This window comes from Diprion similis, chromosome 12, assembly GCF_021155765.1.
Source record: "Diprion similis isolate iyDipSimi1 chromosome 12, iyDipSimi1.1, whole genome shotgun sequence".
Taxonomy (NCBI): domain Eukaryota; kingdom Metazoa; phylum Arthropoda; class Insecta; order Hymenoptera; family Diprionidae; genus Diprion; species Diprion similis.
The window spans coordinates 16,779,993-16,803,899 of NC_060116.1; the positions used below are offsets into that span (position 1 = coordinate 16,779,993).

The 23,907-nt window shown below is 47.7% G+C and overlaps 1 protein-coding gene across 1 annotated transcript; it reads right to left on the minus strand.

Moving 5' to 3' along the window:
- Window positions 1–16,814: 16,814 nt before the first annotated feature.
- On the minus strand, window positions 16,815–23,907 carry LOC124413407 (AF4/FMR2 family member lilli-like). Its single transcript, XM_046893955.1, has 2 exons — window positions 23,659–23,907; window positions 16,815–20,987 (listed from the first exon to the last, which is right to left on the minus strand). The coding sequence occupies exons 1-2, from the start codon at window positions 23,671–23,673 to the stop codon at window positions 17,607–17,609; spliced, it is 3,396 nt and encodes a 1,131-aa protein (XP_046749911.1). The 5' UTR covers window positions 23,674–23,907; the 3' UTR covers window positions 16,815–17,606.

The window sequence follows — 23,907 nt, forward strand, 5'->3', positions numbered from 1 at the left end:
TCGGCTTAGAGCAGCGGCCATATTGAGACATCAAAGTGATTTCCTAATATGATTACGAAAAAATTCCCGGAGAGCCCGTTTTTTCCTTCTTTCTGCACCGCCGATGGCCATCGGGTCGCAGAAGGCGGCCAGCTCGACTTGATGAGGGCTTGGAAATGCTTGCGGGAAAATATTTTCGCTTTAGAAAATGCATCGATCGGGTTTTATCGACGCGGCATTTTTCATCCTGCCCCCCCCCCCCCCCCCCCCCAATTTCCTAAAGCTGTAACGTTTAAATACAGTCGAGGGAGGAAAAGCTCGCGGAATTACGAGTTTATTTATCGCCCGCTGATGCGGCGTGGATTAAAAATTGCACCAACCGAGTTATCGCCTCGCAGCTCAGGCCGAATGGCCCGATGACGATCGAGTTATCGGGCAAAACCGGGACTCTTGAAACCACCCGGTAAGCACTCGAGATTCAGGTGAAATTGCAGCGCGGTTAGCGTTCCGTTGCTGTTCCAGGTTGCGCTGCGCGTACGCGTTATATGTGTAGGTCTGCATACGTAACGTGTGGCTCGACGCGTGCACGAAGACTCGGGATTTTTATTGAATAATTAAAAACGTCAGTGGCAGAGCCCGACGGCGTTGCAGCGGCTCTTGAAATTTGCATCGGTGGAAACGAGGGCGGATCGGTGAACGAACGGAAAACGAGAACGGAGAGAGAAGCCTCGCCTGGGAGACGCTTGAGAAGCGCGTGCATGTGAGAAGGGGTGGAAGAGGGTGGAAGTTATTATTTTATAAAGGAAAATATTCTCCCTCGGCCAGCTGTAAATGCTCCGCCACCCCCTTGTGCACAAAAATCGACGACACGACCTCTGGATCTTTTCAATCTCAGCAACGTACTCGCCACCACTACCGTTTAGCAATAAAACGGCTAGCGACGCGAGACGTGGCCTTTGTGATCTACGCTATCACCGATCTCCCCCTTTCTACCCTCTTCCCTGGCTCCATCTTTCACCCCCTGCAGCCTGCGTTTGGCTTCCGAGCAAACAACCGAGCAGCGACTGTTCAATCCTATCTTTCAATTTATTTAAATTTTTTTTTCAAGAAACGTTGGGATTGTGGTAGCAAAAGAAAACAACGAATTAGAGTTTGAATGGAATAAGTATGCAGATTCAAATCTAAATCAATGATTCTATTTATTATTGCAATTTTCAAGTACGGTTGTGACGTGAGCACTTGGTCTTTAGTTTTCCTTTTCGCTTCCTCCTCCTTTTCACCAGCTTCGTCAATTTCATCTTCGCGTAGTCATCGTCATGTGAACCATTCCGCTGTAACGCAGTTGGCACTTTCGGGCCAATCACAAACTTCCAATTGAGCATTGTATTCCAGACCTTTGGGACATTCCTGCAGAATTCGAACACCAGTTTCGCATTTAAAGAAGGTGTTGCAGTCGGCTGGATTGGCGAGATGCTCTACGTATTCACCGTTGACTTTTGGGCACTGATCGGAGGCGTAAGCCACGGCCAGAATAGCCAGGGCGATCAACAAGTTAACAAACGCTGCGAAGTTGTGAAATATTCGATTTAATTGAAGGTAATTCGAGTATAAGAAATATAAGATATAGTTTCAAGTGCGGAGTCAATCTCTACGATCCGTTGGTCTATGGTAGTATGTTATTGTTCGAAGGAATAAGAAATGTTTCTTGACTATGACAGAATAGAAATCTAATTAGAATTTTCAACCACTGGCAAAGATTCTGAAAGCTTTGCATGGATTGTGAAAACGGACTTACCTTTCATGTTGCCCAGGATAGAAATCAAAATGAAACTATCAGATAACGAGATGAATAAAGGCGCTTTATATACCGAAGACTTCGTCGACGTTTTGTTTACCTGATCGACGATATCTTTGTAAGCACTCAGCGATAAGTGATTATCAGGCTCAGGTATAAAATAATTGATTCGATCACGCTGTGTGGAGCTACCTTATGGTCATATCTGAAACTTGAAGTTGACGGTCAATCATTTGTCAATAAGCGATACCAGTCTTTCTCTCTTCGTCGTTTATCCTCTCAAGTTGTGACAATAAAACCTTTTTCTTAGTCCCAAGAATAACGATTCCGCGTATACTTTTTGACCGATGCTGGAAATAAGATCTGAACTAAATTAGAAGCATGTCCGCAGCTTATAATTCATCACGATTTTATTTCTGCTGTAATTTTATTCAGTCTGTTTAGATAATTTATCCCAAAAATGCACCAAAATTAAGACTTCATCAAATTTCACGGTTAACCATTTTTCTGTGCTTCCTTCGATACTGAGACTCGTGTCTATTGCATATTAGATTTAAAGTAAATTACATTGAATTCAACGAGAACGAGAAAATTCACGTCAACAGTGTCAGCCTTATATTCTCATCCATCATTATTTTTTATCGTGGTATGACAACGCTTATAGTTGTAATAATACTTGAACAAATTGTAAATTATAGCGAGTTAACGATCCGATATTTTATCGATTCGCTGGACTCATTTATTCATATCATATCAAAGTACAAGCAATTTATTATATTGAGTTGAATTCATCGGCCAGATGGTAATTACGCCAGTAAGAAGTTAACTCCACAATCTTCGACTAATTTTCCACCACATCTGTGGATTTGATGAAGGATCGGCAGCCGGCGTTCTGAGGCCAGTCACATACTTCTTTTTTGACGTTGTAATGCAGTCCTGCGGGGCACTTCATCAGAATCGCTTTACCGTTGTCGCATGCGTAGAATGAGCTGCAGTCACGGTGGTTGGGGATGCTGACGGCGTATTTACCATTGACCTTGGGACATCTGCGGAAATAGCCTATCCACTTGTTGTCCTCTTTCTTATCTTCCTTCTTCCTCTGCTCAAGCTTCACCTCATCTTCTTCTTCCTCAACCTCCTCCTCCTCCTCATCACTGTCATCATCGTCAGCGGTGTTACTTTCTACGCTGCATCCGGCGTTCTCTTTCCAGTCACAGACTTCCAGTTCTGCATTGAACTCCAAATCATCGCTGCAGTTGATCAGAACTGGTACACCTCCGCTGCATTTATAGAAGGTGCTGCAGTTGGTCGGATTTGGGAATAGTACATCAAATTCACCGTCTTCCGCAGGGCATTCGACGGCGTAGGCCACCGCCAGGAAAGCCAGAGCAAGAATTGAGTAAACGTATGCTGAAGGAAATCACCAAAATAATTTAAATTAACAGTGAACAAACAGAACAATGTTTTATAAAATATTAAAGGAATTTCTTCACTCTTTGCAAAACTCACCCTTCATGTTGCCGAATATACGATGTACTGACTGTGATGTGGCTTGATCATCGGAGGTTTATATACTGAAGAATGAGCCAATATCTTGTTTCATCTGATCTACGATAATTGTGGGAGTGTCCATGACGGTGAGTAATTACCGATTTTTACTGAGGTTTCAGCGATAATATAAAAGATTAAATTAAATTGTGCAGCGGAGCTGCCTAATGTTATCGGAAATTTAAAGAAGCGTGTCAATCATTCGTCGGGTTATTCCTCTTCACGTCAGCTCTGACAAACAAGTTGTCTTCGACTTTGTTCATTGCTTTTCCTTCGACACTCGCTATTCTTTTCACCTTCACTTCAAGAAAACAAACACACAACAACTGCTGATTCTTGTCAATCAACGCAGCTAGGCTCAAGCTTCCCAAGTCTCAAAACGTTTTTCTTTGTTCTCATGGTTAACCAAACGCCCTCCTTAACAAACTCGTGTCCAGCCATCGCCTTCTTCTACGTCTACGACGTAAACTAATTTGGTAGCATTCTGACACGGTTTCATGTTTTTCGGCATACATAATTATAACAAAGGTTTTCTTAGTCGGCTGTGCCACTTTAAATATCACCCTCAAGACATGTTTTCTAATTTAATTGACTGTGGTAATAATGCGGAAAATTTGCGAACGAATTTTTTTAACCTTCCAAATTAATCGTTGAGTCAAAGTTGTTCAGCAAATCGTTAGTTGGCGTATAATCATAGGTTGTTGATTTGATGAACTGAAAAACTTTTCATTGAATCACTCGAATCGTGAATTAGTCGACTCGGACTGTTTTGGAATTGAATTTTCAGGTCCAGTATCAGTAGAAGACAGACCATTATAATGAGTTTGAAATGGGAAATTAATTAAAAGGCCATTCAATATGTTCGCTTTTGGAGGGGGGGGGGGGGGTCGACAAAATCTGACATTCGGCTTTTGTGTACAGAATTCGTGTTTCGGCACGAAAATTCCGTAGAGAAGTAAGTAAAGGGCTGCCTATCACTTTTCAAACACGAGCCACAAAATCCTCTTTATTAGTCGAATTTTGCATTCTGGATAGACCAAAAAGGTGGTCTAGTATCGTCCAAAAAAGCGAAAGTATTTGTTGAATGGCCCCTAAGCAAAGATAACATTATCGACAAGAATAGTTGTCTTGAAATACTTTTCTGCTTCATTTCCATTATTTCTTCAACCGCAATCGTTAGAACTAAAGCCCCACAGGTTTTATTATAATATTTTACAGATAAGGTACTTCCAATTACCTAATATTCACATATTCTATACTATACTTATTGTTAGCTCTGGCCGATAATTTAAAAAGCATAGGAAATAATACAAGCATCAGATAACGGCGGATTTTAGCTTGTTAACTGTAAAAAAGGCTTTCAGATGTTTGAAAAAACCTTTCAGATGATCGGGACTTCGGCTAGCGAGCTGAAGTAGCATAGCGCCGTGTAAGATATACAAAAAAAAAATAACGATATTCGGTTAGATCGGAACCATTTTCCGAAAACCAGTGATGTAGCTCAAATTTTTCGTAATTTTAAGTCTGGACTAGGCTACTAAGAATAGAGGAACACGATGCAACAAAAGCTGCAGTAACCCGAAGCCAGGAGATTAGTAACAAAGAGTCAATGATACAAAAAATGAGTCAGTGAGCCATGATTTAAGAGGTTCAACACATTTATTTATTTATACTTCATACATCGAATAACGGAAACACATATTCAATTAAGTTGGATTAATAAGCCGAGTCGTTGTGCCAGTATTACGTCAACTCCTGATCGACGATCTTCTACTCGTCATCCGCATCTGCGGATTCCGTAGATGATTCGGTAATGGATTCTTAAACGAACTGCTTAGGACAGCCAGCACTCTGGGGCCAGTCACATACTCCCTTTTTGGCATTGTAGTGTAATCCTGCGGCGCACTCGGTCAAAACCGGCTTACCATTGTCACATTTGTAGAATGTGCTGCAGTTACGGTAGTTCGGGATGCTGACTGCAAATTTCCCATCTACCTTGGGGCACCTAGTGGCGCGACCGAAGACGACCGCCACAAGAGCCAGGATGAGGAAGGAGAAAATGTATACTGAAATAAACAGTTCAAAGTTCGTATTAGCTGGAGCTTTGTCCAAGACGTTTGAAGAAGACAATAAGACTTTTGGAATCGAGTAGAGAAGAAAAATCGATGAGCTAGTGAAATTTGAGGTAATTAAGTAACTACGGCAAAATGGAAACAAAATGGAAATTTTTAAAGCAGTACGTAAATATTTAAAGCCGACTTACCCTTCATGTTGCCGAATATTCGAGTTGAATTCTGTTGATTGATCTGTGAATTTGGTCGACTTATATACTAATTTAGAGCCATTATCTTCTTTGTTCTCATCGGCAATCATTAGCGGCGTATGCGATAATAAATAATTATTGGTTGTTAGAGATAAAGTTATCCATCGGGATCATGTTATTAGCTGCTACATAAAATTCGCATAGTACCTACATGCAATTTAGATTCACGTACTAATCATTCTCCGGGTGATTCCCATCACGTCATCATACTCCAAGACAAGTTTCCTTCAACTTCAACGCCGTCCAGCTATTCCATTGCAGTCGCCACCGGCGTCCTGTTCCTTCGCATCCTCATCCTTCCCGCGTCTTTCCCTCAAACCCTCGCTTCGCGTCCAAGCAAACAAGCAGCCAACAACTGTTGCTCCTTATCGACCAACAACGGAACGCAGAAACATTCTCGGTCCCTCTTTCTCTTTTATTCTCACAGTCCGCCCGGTGCGACAAAACGTTTTTCTTAGTGTCCAGACCCTTACCCCATCGCACATATTGACCGACCGGTCTTCAGACACACTCCCCGTGTTCTATAAACGAAATTGGAAGCGGTTCTGGAGCGGCTTTACCCTCTATCGGAAACAAAATCATATCGCGGTATTTGTTCGCGAGCTGATCCGCCCGTCACTTCGATTTATTCGGTAATTCTTACAATTTATCAGATCAAGGATACAATTTTATTCGGATATACCCAAGCCTGAACAATTCAGATATTCTTTACTTTTGCGCATGAGGTTTATATGAAAAAGGGTGGATTTCTCTGCAGGATTTTGCGAAAAAAATATTCTTCGAGCTGACCGCCTACTCGTGAAATTTAATCAGAAGGAATCGCACGGAGGTTCAAGAATTTCTTATAGATATTTGAAATCTCCCATCGGTTGAAAAAATTTTACACCTCACGGGGCGTCGATCGGTAATCGGATCGCCGTTTGAATTTCAAAGAGTATCTTGAGAGCGAAACCCTCGATGCGGTAGTTGGCACCATAAGTACGCCTCGCCTCGCCACGCGACACCCACTTCACGTCCGCAGGCTTTGCTCTGCTGCAGCACCGTGGCGGAGAGTTATTATGCGAGTAAAGAGGCTGCAGCAGAGGACGAGAAACGCGGTGATCCCATCCGCGAGGTTGAATAATTCGGTTTAATTACTCTGTCTCGGGGAGCGAGGTGCGCAGAGCCGAGAGCTTAAGCCGCCCCTGCGAAATCTTGTTATTCGCATTGCGCTTTGGGAGATTGCAAAATTATGCTCAGTTTTCCAGCCGTTTCGGTGCTCGACGAATATCTGCACTTCCCCGCGTTGAACCGTTCTCTTTTCGCTCGGTTGAAATCTCGAGTGCATCATGATCGTCAATTGGAGCACACGCACGCAAACGACCGCCCTTCATCCCCCCGCGCTTTTGCGAATATGGATTTGTATGCGCAACGAAGAAAGAGTGCTCGCTGATCGTGAATTGAAATCCGGCTAATTGGAGTCCCGGGAAATGAAAGAACGATCGCGATAACGGTCAATCACGTTGAGATCGGCACACGCAGCTACAGTTTATGTAGGTATGTGAAATAGACCTTTGCACGATTATCGATGGCATAATTTCCGATAGAAATCATCGACCGGTCTCACATTCCCGTAACTATAGTATCTATTTGCGTTTTCAAAACCGGAACAATAATTTCGTCACGACAGTAGACAATTTTTCACGGCCCTATGGACAAAATAATTTGGCAACAGATGCCGCATCGCGTTCCGAATCAGCCGACCAAGAGTAACCGAAAACCGGGCTCGCCTGCCACTCGCTTCCGTAAAGCTGCTCTGCGGCACTTTTCTCCCTCGATCCAAAAATAATGCTATTCACTTTTTATATCAAGTGAAGCTGATATATCGCCGGAAATCATCTTTCGATTGAAATTTTTTAATAATTCAAAATGACTTGGAGTGAGTTTAAAGAATTTCTGAGTAAACTTGGATTTGATCTGAAGCGTAATAATCAACCCTTCGACGTGTCGTAATTACGGTAAATATCGTAGAATTATGAATATAGCAAGAAAGATCCGCCCTTCGATCAAGAGTCTCGTGAAATTAATGTGAAAATTCATTAGACCTCAATCGCGTCGGGCTTGCGAGCAATCGACGAAGCGGGGAAGAAAAAACGTGGAGAAAATGGTTGTGGCCAGCCAAGTGTGAATAAATTTTTAAGCTCCTTAATCAATTAAATTCGTTATGACTCGTCGACGCAGAGGTTCGACAAGGGAGGTTTTCGTGTCAGCACCCCTCGTTCGCCGAGTGCCAATAGCACATAATCGAGTATTTCGCTGTCGAAGTGCGAGGAACTCGAGGAATCTAAAACGTCCGTGGAAAAGCAAGGGGCCAACTTCCCTTACAAGCTGAGGGTGAAACGGGGTGCAGCAGGCGGCGTGTACACGCGTACATGCCTACTGCTTATACCGGTTAATTTGCATCCCTTAACGAGTCCCTCACGTCGCGCCCTTATCTTCACGCACCCTCCCCTCCCCGCCCCACCCTCTTTCTCGCGCCGAACGCCTCCCGCAACGCCGGAATCACCCTTCTCTGTTTTCTTGTCATTCGACCTTGTTATTTCTAAGTTCCAGAACCACCCTTGAGGCTCCAGTCGCCCCCTCCTTCGCCTCCAACAGTGCCCAAGGAATAGTATACCCAGAGCGTTTCTCCCCCTTCAAACGAGCCGCGGTATAATTCTTTTAGGAGCTCGCGTCAAACTCTACGCAAACGTTACAACTTTACTTTCCTCCTTTCCTTTCTCTCCTTTCTTCAAGCTTTCTTTTCTTTTTTCTTACTCCTTGGTTCTTTCTTTGTTTCACCTTCTAACTCGGCACCCCCCCCCCCCCCCCCGTCATGTCAACCCATTCCTTTTCTCTTTTTTTCACTACTTCTCGCTTTGTCGTTTTCTCCCTATCAGGCTCTCTCTATCTCTCTCTCTCTCCTGCTTTCTTTCACCCTCTCGCTCTCTACCTTGCCCCTCGAACGAATTACCCACTTTTCCAGCCATTTCCATACAACTTTTCCAATTTTTGGTGTATTTTCTTCGAACGCGGGCAACGCCGCGGGCCAGAGGTATCAAAACTGACATCGAAACGCTATAGTCGAGGAATGGCGGAAGTTTCGAAAGAGAATGGGACGAACGATAGCTTATCGATGGTGCAATTTTATTCACGTTATTGAACAATGACTTCATGTTTCTCTCTATTTCCACTACGATGATATAAACGCCGTTTGGCCTTGCACGACAGACTTGCTCATTCACACCCGCTAATGGAATCGTGATTTTTTTCGCTCCATCTGGGACAGCCGAAATCGATTCCCCTACTCCATTGACAAATAGAACGGCAAACAGATAATTCCCCGCGATATAGATGGAGTGTATGAGAATGATACGTCACATCGCGCAAACCCCTCGACTCCAGACATTCCCTGTACATATGTACGTAGTTCCGTCGCCGTCTGCCAGCTAAAAGCCCTATAAATCAGAAAACGTGAATGGACGGCAGTGATTTCCTACGGTTCTCGAATTCAAACTCTCCGCCTCGCTATACACGCTGAAAATGTACGTGTAACCCGCCGCCTATATATTCATACAAACATAAATCTACATGGACATTTGTTCAGTTGTATATAGTACGAGGTAGATCGATTCGAAAAAAGAGAAAAAACAACCCGGTGCATGTACTTTTCTTCGCCTATCAATTCAACACCCTATGCAATATGTTCCACATGTGACGTCCGGCGTGAGGTTGATCGTTCTTGCCGCGATTTTGCCAGTTTGAAAAATCATTCCCAAAATTTGACCAAAGAAACTCTCAACATTTTAAAAGAATCGTGATTGCGAAGAGTCTCAGAAGTTTTTCTAAAAAAGCCAGTTTTTCTACGTTGGGGAAACGAGGAGAAAAAGAATTATAGTAGATGCTAAGGTTTTCCGAAGCTTAAAAAAAAAACAATGGACAAGCGACGAATTATACTTTCTGATCAATTCCAAGGGTTTCGGGTGGTGATTTTTGAACGCTAAAAGACTGCCTCCGGAAGCCGGAACGAACGAACGAAACGAAACGAAACGAAACCCGGGTTATCTTTTCGGGGTAAGTCGACTAGACGGTAGCCCAGTTCGTAATTGCTTTAGTTAAGGGATGGTAGCTATACGGTATAAAGGGAGCCAGGCTCACCGGCATCGTGGCCACGGCCGTCGGCTGGCTATGAATTTAAATTTCTCTAATTAGGACGAGGCGGTAGTGGTGGGAGGATGCGACTGCGAGAACTGCGACGACGACGTCGACGACGGGACGCGTTTTCCGTCAGTTGACACCGCCAGCCGACTCGGATTTGCGAATTCCGCCGGTTTCCCTCGGCGACGAGCCACCCGACTATCACGGGGTAACCGGAATTTATTGAACCAGGTTAATTAACATGTACCGCTCCAAAACTCACCCGACAAAAATAGGCCCGAGTACTCCGCCTACTACGGCACCCAATTACCAAACGTAATTAACACCGCTCCCTGATCAAGTTTCTAACAGTCGTGAGAAAACATTTACTCGAATCGTTTGCGATCACGCGCTGGTCGATCACCTCAGACCTCGTTTCTCCGATTCTCTACTCTTCTTTTTCCAATAGTCAATTGCCTCACCTTGAAATGCCCACGGAGACGCCTTCAAACGACTTTCTGTCGTTGAAGATGACGAACGGGATCTTTTTTGTTCTTGAATTTCGGCATCACCGGCCAACCGAGAGAATTGAACGTTCTCCAATTACTGCCTGGAGGTTAAAAGGTAGAACTTGTAGGTACTAGCCCTTGCCTGATCCCCGCCGAAAAAATACTCCGAATTCTATTGGCTAAAAAATGGTCTTACAACACCACCGTTGATTTTCAACTTCTTTTACAGGGTATTGCAAAGGCATTACAGGTTTGCTGGAGCTGAAAGTAACGCCGTGGTATTAAGGAGCAAGCGCGGAAGGTAACGCAGGCGTCAGGCAGGCAGGCAGGCAAGCGTTCGACCCTCGGCGGAGCAGCGAGTGGAGGTGGTGGTGTTAAGCCGGTGATTTAAAAAGGAAAAAGTCTTACCCGCGCATACATTAAACCAAGTCTTAATTCTTTCTTTGTTATCTCTTAGGCGCTAATTCACGCTACAGGAAAGCCGCGTCGGTGAAGCGATGGCAGCGACCGACATTTTTCCCCGCCTTTGTCTCAAAGACTCAAAAGATTAAAGGCTTAAGAGTAAAACCCAGGCCCGCTGCCCCCTTATAGATACATATTCGACTCTTTCTCTCTCACTTTTTCCCTCTCTCTTTGTGCATAGTCCGACGCCCCCGCGGTGTGGTCGACGTACATAAACACAGAAGCGCAGAATCGCCCGCCGGCGGAATAAGCAAACAAGATGTTTAAATACTAAATTTAAAACGAGAGCTGGATGTCTCGAATAATCTTCGTTGAAACTGCACGCTGCCGTTAGAGATTGCGAGAGATTGCGGGAGGAGAGGGAAGGGAGTTGGCTCAACATTATTCAATTAGAACCGACATACGTGCGGGTCCATGCTACTTGAATTATTGGTGAAAAATTTGGTAATTAAAAGTATTGATTATCGGGCACCAACCGGGGGCAAAAGCGGGCTTCTACGTCTGTTCATTAGGTAATGAACTTATTAAATCAGAGAGAGGTGCGCCGTCGCGCATGCCGCCGACTCCCGCCACCTACAGCAGCGACTCCCGCCGCCTGCCCTTCGCTTAATTACCCACTGAAAAGGTTAATTATTGTAATTGAGAATAATAACGCTCGAACCATTACCTAAGTAACTGCTTTTAATACCAGTCATGCAGGTTCTATATATACGGCACACGTGCATTCTGTTTGGGCAACTAGAGCCCCCGACGTAACTCGTCCCACCGCTGTCACCAAAATCTTGGAGGCGTTTCGCCGGCGCTCCGGGTGCTTATATCGGGCAGGAAAAGCCCCGCCGAGATCGCGAGCGGAAGACAAAGCGGTTGACGAAAGCTTACCAAGTCTTAAATCCTTTTATCCCCCGTGTTTTCGGTCCTGCGGTATAAAATTGAGGATCTTCCGAGAACCTCGAGGCACATTAAAATCACTGCTATGACGACGGTGGCAGCGGCGGCAGCGGCAAATAAAAGGGAGACCAGGGGTGGTGCTCTCTCCATTTTCCCGACGATACCCGAGGAGCTACGGAACCATAAGAACAGACGGGATGGGGAATTCGCGGGTAGGGGCGGGGGCGACATGGAGTGTATATAAAGGGTTCGCAAAGTGACTTGAATTGCCGTGGAGTCGACTTTACGAGTCGGAGTATTGCTAATATCAGAGAGACCGGAAGAAGGAGAGGGGTGATGAGGCGAGGGGCCGGGGGCCCGGGGCATTGCCAAGTCTCCTTAACCACTTGGGAAACCCTCCGCGACATTTTTAGTGGCCATCAAAAACCAGCACCGGCTTAATTACGAGGGCGGAACTTTCCTCCCCCCCCCCCCTCCTCTGCTCTCCTCTCCTTACGCCAAAACCTATACCCTGCCACGCCGCCCCTCCGCACCACCGCGGAATTACCCTCGGCTACGCCGACCCGTACCCAAGCCACGCAAACCCCTGCTCAGACAATAATGTGCCTACCTAGAAGACCTCCGATGATATACGTAATATCTCTCGTTCCACGCAACCCACCTGTATCTCATAACTACCCTGCGTTGACCCATGACCCTAAGATATGAGGGGTAAAATGAAAAATTTCCCTTTTTACAGACTCATTCTCACACGATATGGACTCTGTTTTACTCTGTGAAATAGCAAGTTACTGCCGATGTGCAAGAGTTCGGTCGCGAACCCTGTCAAGTGTTGAGAGAGGCGTTTTGGAGAACGCGGATCCATTAAGCATAACGGAAACGAAAGGTTTTCGAAAATTCACTCGGGAAGGAAACCAACTTTGAAAGATTCTTTTGCAGTCGTTTTTGTAACTATTTCTCGGAGAGAAGCAATCAGTTATTATTCTTATGACGTTACTAAAGAATAATTGCAATACTGCTAAGCAAGAGGAATACAAGATGATAAAATTCTTCAGGAACTAGTGGCGCGGTCTATCGACTAAAAGAGCTGGGCTAAATAACACAGAGTTTCGCATTATTCTGTAATATAAACGTATCAGCGAGGTATACGTTTGTTCAAACTTTGCTCTTCCCGAGTACCGGAGAGGATCCCCCTCCCACTGGTTCTTCGCGAGTGCACCTCGGTGCAGTACAGTTTATCGAAGGAGCGGAACAAACAAAAGGGACGTTGCGCATTATCCAGCAATAATCCACCACCGACGGTGGAGGATGAAATGAAAATTTCATTTCCTCTCTTATTAAATTCCCCCGCCTCGAGCTCGACTCCTCAGGAGTAATATCCCTTCGGAACGGTTCGACCAGTCACGCTGAGATACTCGGTGACCCGTGGCGTCCAGGGGACAAGTCACCGGGGCGCTTGAGAGCCTTGGACATATTGGTGATAGTGGAAACACCCCCTGAGCGGTCGGTCTTGTTTGCGGTGGGGGATGCGCGGTCGACACGTGTCCGAGAAGTCGAAGAAAGCCGACGTCCAAGGGGCGCGGATTGATAGTTTCCACGTATCGAATCGTATCGCTCATCGTCGGACTCACGTCGAGGAAGGAGAAATAGCGGAGAGAAAAAAAAGAAGAATAGGTGGAAGATGAAGGTACAAGATTTTGGAACACCACGACGCGGAGGATAGCCAGGACCCCAGGGACGCGGGAAACGCGAAGGGTCAAACGGACTGACGGACAGGAGACAAATGACGTCCACTAAGTGTCCGTGGGGATGACTGATCGTTGGGTTTCGAAGTCCACCGGTCCCCGTCTCCCGTTCTCAGGCCAAGACTCGACGGCGTCGCGACGCCTAGCGTCCCATCTTTTTGTCCACTCCTTCTGTTTTCCTTTTTCTTGTTTAATATGCTACGCGGAATCCGCCGTCGAAACTATTCAGGTTATCGGGAGGAATGTCGCTGCAAAAATTTGTCTATGGAATACTCGTAGCCGTTCGTTTTCTCAGGTACGACGCCGGTACGCCGGTTCCGAAGGGAACAGGTTTATAGTTCCTTGCAGTCTATACGCTGCTACGGCAAATGAAATTCTGGTCCTCGAGAAATCGACATTTTTAGAATGTTCCCGCATTTCTCGGTGAATTTTACCCGCCTCCTGCGGGATCTTCCATCCTATGTTCCTCCGCTCAAGACTACGGAACGTCGGCTAGGTAACGCTGACTTATTCCAGGAACGATTCACCTCCGCGCGTGGCCCGACCGCTAAGATTTACCCCTTATATTTTACCCTGAATATTTCAACGACTAGTTTTCGAGCCCGGACGGCGTGAGCATTACCGGCGCTTCATTCTCTGGCTTCTCCTTGCCTGCACGCGGTTTCACCCCGACCCGAAGATGCAGGTGAGAGCGTACGAGAGTGTGAGTGTGTGCACGCGTCAGGACGTCACTCGATCCCGTTCCTCCCCAGGGAGTTGATCCGACGTGCGACAAATTCTTGCCAAATCTCCAGACAGGGATGGCTCGGGAGCCTTAGCTCGGCTGGAGTGCGGAGGTTGGACGAAGGGAGGTGGAAGCCGGAAGCCGCCTCGAGTCACTCGCCCGTCTAAGCGCGTTTCCGAGCCAGCAAGGTCGTTGCCAAGTAGATTCGGATACGCGACGACCCTGGGGCTTTTTTTCTCCTCATTCTCCCGTTTCTTTATTTGCCTTCAACTTTTCACTCTGCGTAAACCAGCGTCAAGGATACACTGTACAAGAAATCTTCTCGCCGTCTGAATTCACCCGATTTTATAATGAAGCGACGTAAATTTCCGCAGTTTTATGCTGCAGACGACGCCCGGGGGAAGGTGCAGTCGTTCTTCCTTTTTAATCGACTACGCCAGAGCAGCCATGATCAAGAGTGCGCTTCTTTCGAGAGCAGCTTCAACGCCTGAGGAATTAGGTGCAAAATGTGGCCCCGTGGGAATCAACCTGGAGACTGCTCCTTGACTGTTTAACGCCGCCAATTCTTGCTCGGCGGTAATCAGCCTTAACAAAGAGAAAAGAATTTTCTCTCGCAGTGCTGTAGGAAGCGAATTGTCTACCTCGTGTCTTTTTATTCGACTACTATTAGCGCGATGGCACAGCTGTCGAATTAATTTCGGATCAAGACAAGGCAGGGTGCTCACCGAATGTCCCGAGGGGTTGTCGGAGCCGAGGGAAGGAAGGAAGGCGAAGAGAACCGGCGTTATTGAAAGTTTCGCACCGTTGTCGCAGTCCTCGAACCAGCTCGAACTCTCGTAGTATTGGAAGGGCTGTTTAGGCGACTCTTACCCACCGATTAAGGAGGAGTTGAACCCATCGAGTTTAACGAAACAAGGAAAAGCACCAACCCGGCACTAAAACCTCCAACCGAGCGGCAAAATGGGAGTACATAACGCAGGGATGAACTCAGAACACGAATTTCGAATCGAATCCCGGCACATGCGAACAACTATGTGTCTACTAACTACCATATTTTCACCCCAAATTAGTTAGCCAAGCGCAGCTACAATTTCATCTTCAACTATCACCCGATACTGCGAATGCTTAGGACTGATGCACCACACAAGGCTTCTTCGTGAACAATAATTTTCATGTTTTGCACTTTATTCCGTTCCTGCTCGTGCACGGAGAACAGTCAGGAATACCGGAAATGTACGGAATCGGAAATCGCAGCAGCCGAGCGCGTAGGGTGACCTTCCACACGGGCAGATACTTGACCGCGGAGCTCGGCCGAGACCGTGCATCACATAAATTCTCGACACGGAGAAGTGGAGGTGGATAGCGTAAACGGTGCTTACCCCCAAGCACGGTCGTGCCCGCGTGCCTTGGCCCACATACTCGTGAAGAGCACGGTACATATGTATGCGCGTACTTATGTACCTATGAATACCACAGCGAGAGCCCATGGGCTTGTGGGCGATCTGGAACGCCTTGGGCACCGGTTCCAGCCCGCTTCTCGAGATTACAGTGCATGAATATCGAAGTGGGACTCGAGCGAGGAGCTGCATGATGTCGCGAGGCGATGGAACGGAAAGCAGGATCAGCCTTCAGGATCGGACCCACCTCAAGTGGGGCTCTAGGAGACGTTCGATTGAGCCGCTTGGATTCTCTCCACGATGGAACGTCTCGTCGATTCTTTCTCTTTTACCTGACTTATACTGACCCATCACTTGCTCCTGCTTACGCTTGACGCCGTGGATTCAACCGCGGAGCAGCCAATTACCGAAGTACTTGTACCTGTGTATACAATTACGAACGATCCCGTCGGCAGCGCTGGGTTGGGCGAGTATGAACAATGGGATCGTAGCAGATGGGCTCCTGCCCACGTTTCACAAATTGCACCAAATTGATGTAGACGCCGTCACGCAAGCCTCGAATGTCCTTGGTATAAAGTTATTCCGCGAATTCACACGAGGACAATAGATGGACGCTGCAAGATTAGGGAGAATCGTCTGGGAAATTATACAGTTATATTCCAGTTCGCGTTCTAACTACGCGACACGCCGATGTGATTTAATTGTACGGAAAAAAAATATGCGTGCGTAATTTTTGTCCAACTGTTCTTGAAACTAATGATTTTCGTTAATTTGTAAAAAGATACGGCGGGGTTGCGGCACAGGTAATGCGTGAATATGGATAGACCCCCAATGGTCGTCTTAGAACAATCTTAGAACGGTCTTGAAGAGACAGCAGAGAGCAATCCTTGGGTTGTCTGTCCTCGCATAGATGCTCGGTCCGGATAGCCGAGAGCAATTCCGAGAGCATTGCATTTACATAATCGTAATCCTCGTTAGAGGCGGGGACCTAATTCCCTCGGTATTTTATCTTCTTTTCCTTTCTCTTCTTTCCCCCCTTCTTGTTCCCTTTTCTTACCCCTATTTTTCCACCGCTATCCCATTCCTTTACGAAGCGATTCCCGGGGGAGAAACCTTAGCCCACATTTATGCGAATGTTATTATTCATATTTTCTAATTATTCTGTACTTTGTTTCAGAAGTTGGATACGGACGGTTACCTGACGATGGAAATACGATGAACGCAGCCATTGTCGCTATGCATACGGCTTGAAGGAGAGGGTAATATGGATGTCACGATCAAGCCAGGTATTTATTTACAAAACATATTTATATTTGTATATTCATATTCATGTATGTACATTGACACGTTGAACAGACGTAGATATAACTAGCATATCACACGCGAGTCCTTCAATTAAGACTTGCGGGTGATATTCGTGGACATAAAAGTTTGGATCCAACGAGAAATGACGAAGCACCGAATTGACGCGGTTCAAATTCGTCGATCGCTTATTGGATACGAAGTAATAGTAGTGATATAAGTAGAAATATGAGTAATAGTATAAAAATAAATTCCTATAGCTTACTATGGAGTAATAAATTAACGGGTATGTATATGTAATAGAGAATGAATCGATTTCACGATCAATGAACGCATATTTATGGCGTGGCATGGTTTGATTTGCGAAATATAAAGTACACAGGCAGTGGTCAGAGATGCGCGTCATTTTCCGGACAAGAAAACGGCAGACAGCCATTCTGCGAGGGGCACACCCTGCGTCACGCAACTCAGCAAGACCCGATTACTCGTATAGATGATCCTTTCTGCCTTACTCAACATAACGTCCTTTTTCTCTTTCGGCCTGGATCACTCCCGAGCTTGCTTCAGCTATAGTGCGTCCTGCTGCAGTTCGCTGGTTAGTCAGGTTAGACAATAACTTACAACTTAACCCCTAGTGAGAATTTTATGAAAATTCGAGGTGTTCCCACCCCGAAATAGCCTTAGGGACCATCGTCACTACCCAGCCGGTAGTGAACGTGGATCATCGACTAATTTATGGCAAAGTGAAACGAACTTGAGGTTAATCCCTGGTGACGCATCTACTCGGAGGATTTATTGCCCTCCGAGGTAGACGTCAACTTGGAATTCGTCGACTCGCTGTTATTGTTCTTGAAGAATAAAGCGATCTTGCTGTCCTCGCTTGCGCTTGTCTCGGAGTCTGCAGACGAGCCCTCAGCCTTCTGATCAGCGCGATTTTCCGCGTCACCCCTGACCTCTGTGAGCTTTGCATGATTATCCCCATTCCCCGTCCTCTTCAACAGGTCCTCCACGATGGCCTGAGACTCGTCACCGTATATGTTGCTACTGGCAGCGTGCGCTAGATCACCGTAGACCTCCTCGAGATGCTGAACCTGCGGGGGACCCTGGACCTCGACTTGTCCATTCTGTGGCTGCTCTATCGCCGCGAGAATGTCCTGAAGTAGGCCATTGGAAAGGACCTGTTCATGGCGGATGCTCCCGTCGGAATTCTCAGTGCCAAGCCCACCGTCGGCAGGCTGGATCTGAAGCGAGTAAGTCCCCTTCGTTCCCTGGATCTGGAATCCGTCAGTTCCAGTTGCCGTGAGGCTCTGGGCCAAGGCGAGAGCCTCGCTACCCTCGTTGGTCTCAAGGTAACGACCGGCGTCAACAGCGTGCTCCGCATGCTTAGCCTGGCCGAATCCTTGCGCCGTCAACGCAGCCGTCAAAGCTTCCGCCGATGTAGCATCGCCGAGATAGTTTCCGGTGTAGGGTATGGAATTGACCTGCACTTGGTTGGTAAGGAGATTAGCCGAGGACGACGAGGAGGATAAGCCTGATGACACGTGGATGTCGTTAGAGGTCAGAGCTGCCGTGCTCTGGTCGGCTACGCCGTATCTTACGCCGATCGGATTACCGTAGCTGTCTTTGAGGTCGTTGTTTGACTGCTGGTGAACCTGCAGACTGAGCTCGTTCACCGCTGGAGCGTCGTAAAAGGTGGCAGCGTTTCCGGAACCGAGAAGTGCCGCCCCGCTGTTACTGGTGAGTGACCCGAACGATGACCCAGACACGGAGCTCGCTATGGAGTTGGTGAAGCTCGACGACGAGGATCCCGAAGTCGATGACCCGAACGAGTGTTGCGCTCCACTCGTATCGAGCGAGATCTGATTCCCGATGTTTTGGTTGCCCCTCTGGAGACTAGGGCAGTCGTGGGGGACTTGTTGCTGGAGAATGGGGGTGCCATAGGTGGTGGTCAGGGCACTACCGCCGAGGCTGCTGTACAGACTGCTACCCGCGTCAGACGATGTCGAAGTTGAAACGAAGGAGGGAGTCGGTCCGAAGTTTGGTGCGCCGTAGGTGAGGACAGGGGCTGGGGTGTTGAAAGAGTTGAAGGTCACTGGCGTGCCGTAATTGACGTTTGGAGCGGCAAAGGCCGAGTTTGAGCCGAACGAGGAGCCGCTAGATCCACCAAAGTATCCACCACCGGACGAGAACTGGCTGTTAGAGGTTAAAAGCAAGTGCTGATCGCCACCGAGAGATCCACCGTGCAGAGGAGGAAGACCATGAATCTTGAAGGGCTGGTTCGCGCCACCTTGAGGCGGGACATCGTACTGCCTGATAGCGTTCACCACCTCAGGCGGTATCTGGTTACGGAATTTAATCGGTGGACGGTTCCTCGGGGGGATGAATGAGCTTGGTGGTGGAAGCGCGGGTCCATGACGGAATGGTGGGGGTCCATGGTTTCTGTGGCTGTGTCGGTTGTGCCCGCCCGAATTCTGTTTGTAGAAGTTGGAACCGAACGAGCTCTGGAATGATCCAGCGGAGTTTCTTATCCCTTGGGACGATGGGTACGGTCCGTTAGCCGAGTATGAAGACAACGGGGGCGCGCCGTAGGTGTCCGAAATCGAAAGCGATGACGTCAGAGGCGGAGGTTGAACTAAATCCCCACCGATAGACAGTCCGTGGGATGATTCAACGCCAAAATTACTGCTGCTTCCTATGCTGCTACTGCCTATGCTGCTGCCGAGAGAAAGACCGTGGAAATCAACACCGAGACCTCCGTCTCCAGAGCCGACTGGGAGGCCGTAGCTATCGGACGGAGGCAGAGAGATGCTAGCTCCACCGGTTGAGAATGCGTCGATGGAACTGCCGCCGCCGAACGACGACACAGAGCCACCCTGGTGCGTTTCAGTGGTTGGAAGTAGCTCGAAAGCGACGGTTTTCACGATGGAAATCGGCTCGGAGTTTGGAATGCCGTACTGAACACTGGGCTCGATGGCCAAGCTCGGAGCCCCGTACTGAGACTGTGGTTGCCGTTGCTCCTGGAGTTGCAGCTGCTGCTCTTGTTCGAGGTGCTGATGATACTGATCGAGCTTGAACGATTCGGAATTGCCGCTTGACCCGTGGCCGTGGTCGTGCGATGAGTGTTCCTCGTAGGTCGGCAGAGGTGGGGGTGGTAATCCGTGGCTATCAGAAGTTGCTGAAGACTGTTGTACGGACGATTTCAAGTCCTGAGCTTCGGCACTGTGGATTGGCTGACCGTAAGAATCGCTCGGTACGTTTCCGGCCGGGTACCTTGCTCCGGTGAGAATCTCCGACTGGTATCCACCGTCCACTGAGCTCGATGAGGAGTGCGAGTGCGAGTGCGAGTGGGCATAGGAGGATGCTGATGAGCTCGAACCCGACGACGAGTACGAGGACGACGAACTGTAGCCAGCATGTCCACCTTCCGGCGGGGTTCCAACCAATCCAGCGATCGGCTGCCACCCGTCGTACTTTATGTCCGGAGGTGTTGGTGGGGCCGGGACACCAGGTGGCGGTCCGTACTGTTGCTGAGGGGGGCGGGCCTGTCGCAGAGGAATCTGTATCGACGGTGGTGGGGGTGGTGGTGGACCATAGTTATCTTGAGGGGGTCCGGAGTGGAACGAAAGCGAAACCTCCTCCTTGGGGGGGCCGTACGTCTCAACGGAAATCGGTATCGGTGGGCCGTGGCTCGACTTTGGGGGCCCGTACTGATTCCGTATCTTGGGTGGTGGTCCGTACTTTATTGTGGGTGGTGGGGGCGGCGGGCCCTCGTAGCTCGGAGCCGGGGGTCCATACTGCTGCTTGGGGGGTCCGTAATGCTGCTTCGGAGGCCCATACTGTGATTTTGGTGGCCCATACTGTGGCTTCGGGGGACCGTAGCTTGGCTTCGGTTTCCGAGGCGGGGGTGGCCCGTAAACTGGGGCAGCAGGTGGGGGTCCGTAGGCTGCCGCGGGTCCGTGGAACCTCGGGGGGCTAGGTGGTGGGCCGTAAAGGTCGTTGAGTTGAGGTGGTCCGTATGAGTTGCTTATCCTGTCGTTCTCTCCAGACGCAATCGAGCCGTCTTTCGATGGCTGCGCTGAGGCCGAGCCCTTATTCACGACCGCGTTGATCTGCTGAACCTGGTAGACAGCCAGAAGCAGACACACCGCCGAAGTCGCCATCTGTGAAACAGAAATTGATTGAGAAAAAAGTAACGATTGTCGACAGAAGCTAGGCTTGGAAAGTTGCGAAGTTGAATAGGATGGGGGGAAGTAATGGAGCCAGTAATGACACGGCTTCCGGTTCACGGTACAAGACAAACGCTCCGATCAGTGCCCGACATCGAGGCTCATCGTCATCAATCCTGGATTTCAACCGGTCGAGTCCACTTCCGGGTCTGTTAAGCGAGTCTCCCTTTTCTCCAAGGTCGACGAGGACCGGAGAATCATCATCCCGAGTGTGAGCGCGACCATTCTCGCGCGGCGCATACCAGTTCAGGTTCAAAAGACCCGTGACTGAGGTAAGTAGGACAACGGCCGCGATGCAAGGCTAACTAGCTACAACGCGATGAACTATAGCTACTTTCTCCCATCGTGCTCCTCCTCTCTCCCTAACGCTCACCGCATCTCCATTTTTTACCTCTTTCTCTTTCTCTTTCTCTCTTTCGCCCGTATTACTGTCAAAGAGAGCACGATCTCACCGTATCGAGTATGTAAATAAATGCATCGAGATTGCCGGAAATAAATTGGAAACCGGCTCTCATCAAGATCGTAAAATACTCTGGCCTCCTGGATTTTGGCATCCGGTAATTCTGGTTACTGCAAATTGGCTCTTGGTCGAATACACTGGGTGACGTTCAGCGAGAGCACGTTGAGTAGAGGCGGAAGACCTCGTTGGTGGCTATTTGGTACCTACCGAGATAAGCGCACCGAGTGAAGTAAGCCGTAAGAAGCTAACCGCGTCCTTTTTATCATCGATTCAGTATCACTGACCGCCTAATATACTTGGCGAGATAATTAAAACCCGGCCCAATTCCTATCCCTTCACTTTCCCCGTCACACGTTGGGGCCCCAAAAAACCTCAGGGAGAGCCTCTCGAGAGTCTTGGGTAAACGGCCAATAATTTTACCCGATAATGCTTCGCGTTCAAGTCGCGTGACTCGACGCGATCGCACCCTACAGCTCGGGATCGGGCCAACCTCATGCCTGTACAGTGGACTAAGGATAAAGGAACATGATTGCGGGGTGCTCGCTCTTGGGGCTGACCCGGCTCTAGTCTCATGTATGGTATTTATTATATCCCGTTAGAGGTTCGTTACAAATTGCAGGAATAACGGTGTTAAAAGAAACGCGAACCCGCCGATAAAACCTGCCCGCAATTAGCTCCTTAATCTATCCTTAGCTATCGCTCGTCCCGTAATCAGTTTGATTATTGTAATTAATCCTGGCAGCCCCACCTCGATTTGCAAGCCCTGCTTTCAGCTATGTGTGGTCACCTATAGCCAGTTGTAGTTCTCAGGTACCTGCGAGAAGCGCCGAAGCTCAAACTCACCCCATTTTGATTTCCATTTACTTCAATAAGTCGTGACCATCAAAATTTTCTTAACGCCACGTTGGGATCTTTGAAGAATTTTCCGAGGCCGAATTCATGCACTGATGAAATTTAACAGTTTCTCTATCGCATCTACCTTTTTCAAAAACGCTTCAACCAAGTCTCGGTCGAGAATAAATGACTAAAGACAGCGAAATTGTCGGTAAATTAAATCCAGGCGTGAGCATGGTGGTTGAACGAATTTCTGAGGTCACTGTTTCTACTCAGAAAAACACAAAAACCAAACACTTTTTCAGGTTTCAATACAAAAAAGCTCGCGGGTATAAACATTCGGTAGCAAAGCATTACGTCAATTCAAGTCTCAAGATTCGTTTTGGAAAGTGTGACGTGCCGCCAAAGATGCTTTTTAAAACTGTACATTAGTACAGTGTGCGGCGTGAGTTCCTAATTAAACGGAATGCGATGTTAACAAGTAGGGTGAATCTCCGCGAAGCGATTATCCAGTTATACCCGGTATAATTACGATGAAAAATGTCAACAATTTTCACGACACAGTCCACGGTGGCCTGATTCGGTGCTGGACTCGAGACTCTGAAAGCGTCGCGTCGCATCCTGCGGCGATTTCGACGTCGAGTGCCAACGAGGCCACGTCGAATCGAGAGACGGAAGTTACCCGTGGCGATTGAAGAAATGCAACCGTTTGTCATTCGGCCTCGAGGATTATTCTTGTACTAGGATAATTACCACTGTTTCATACTGACTTCGGCGACGAACTTTAATACTGCAATTATTACTTCTCTTAATATTCCTTAAGTTTATTCATTTTTTTTTTTTTTTTTTTCATTCACAACACGCTACAGAGATCGATATTCACCTTCTCGGAAGTAAAACTGGCGTAGGAGTCCGCATGAGGGTCGCGTGTCAGACAGTAATGCGATATAAAAGTTGATTGGCTTTTATAAAAATTCATGCGCCTTTTTCCCTTCTGTTGTACACTTTGCAGGCGTAAGGTAGCTATATACACACAGCCCGTATGAGTCTATTTCCGTTGATGCACTGCATTCAAACAGCGCGGCGCCGGTACGATTGTAAGCCGTATAGGCTGCATATACCGTGGACATAACGCGATGGTCAATACCCAGTTTATTATCAGTGTCCGGCACTTGGCGCTCCGGGAGGTTGGATAGGCGAGCAATCAATCGGCTGAATATCGGCCTGCAGCTACCTGACAGTGACGCAATTAGCACGGAAGTCCGGGAAACGGGAGTTGCAGGTACAGGTGCAGAGGAACACTCCACTTACCTTGAATCCAGCCATGGCAGGCCGTCGCGCACTTAAAAAACTCTGAGCACAATATCAAGCACTTTTCAAACGAAGAAGACGCTTTTATCTCTCCTTCTCTCTTTCTCGCTCCTTTTTTCTCTCGATCGGTCGCGGTTCTCACCTCAAACTCGATATAGTGTTTCACCTCTCCGCACGCCCCGTTTTACCATTTGAGGATCAATGGGACCGGCTCGCCTTTGAAAAGTTACTCAAAAAATGCTCAGGCCC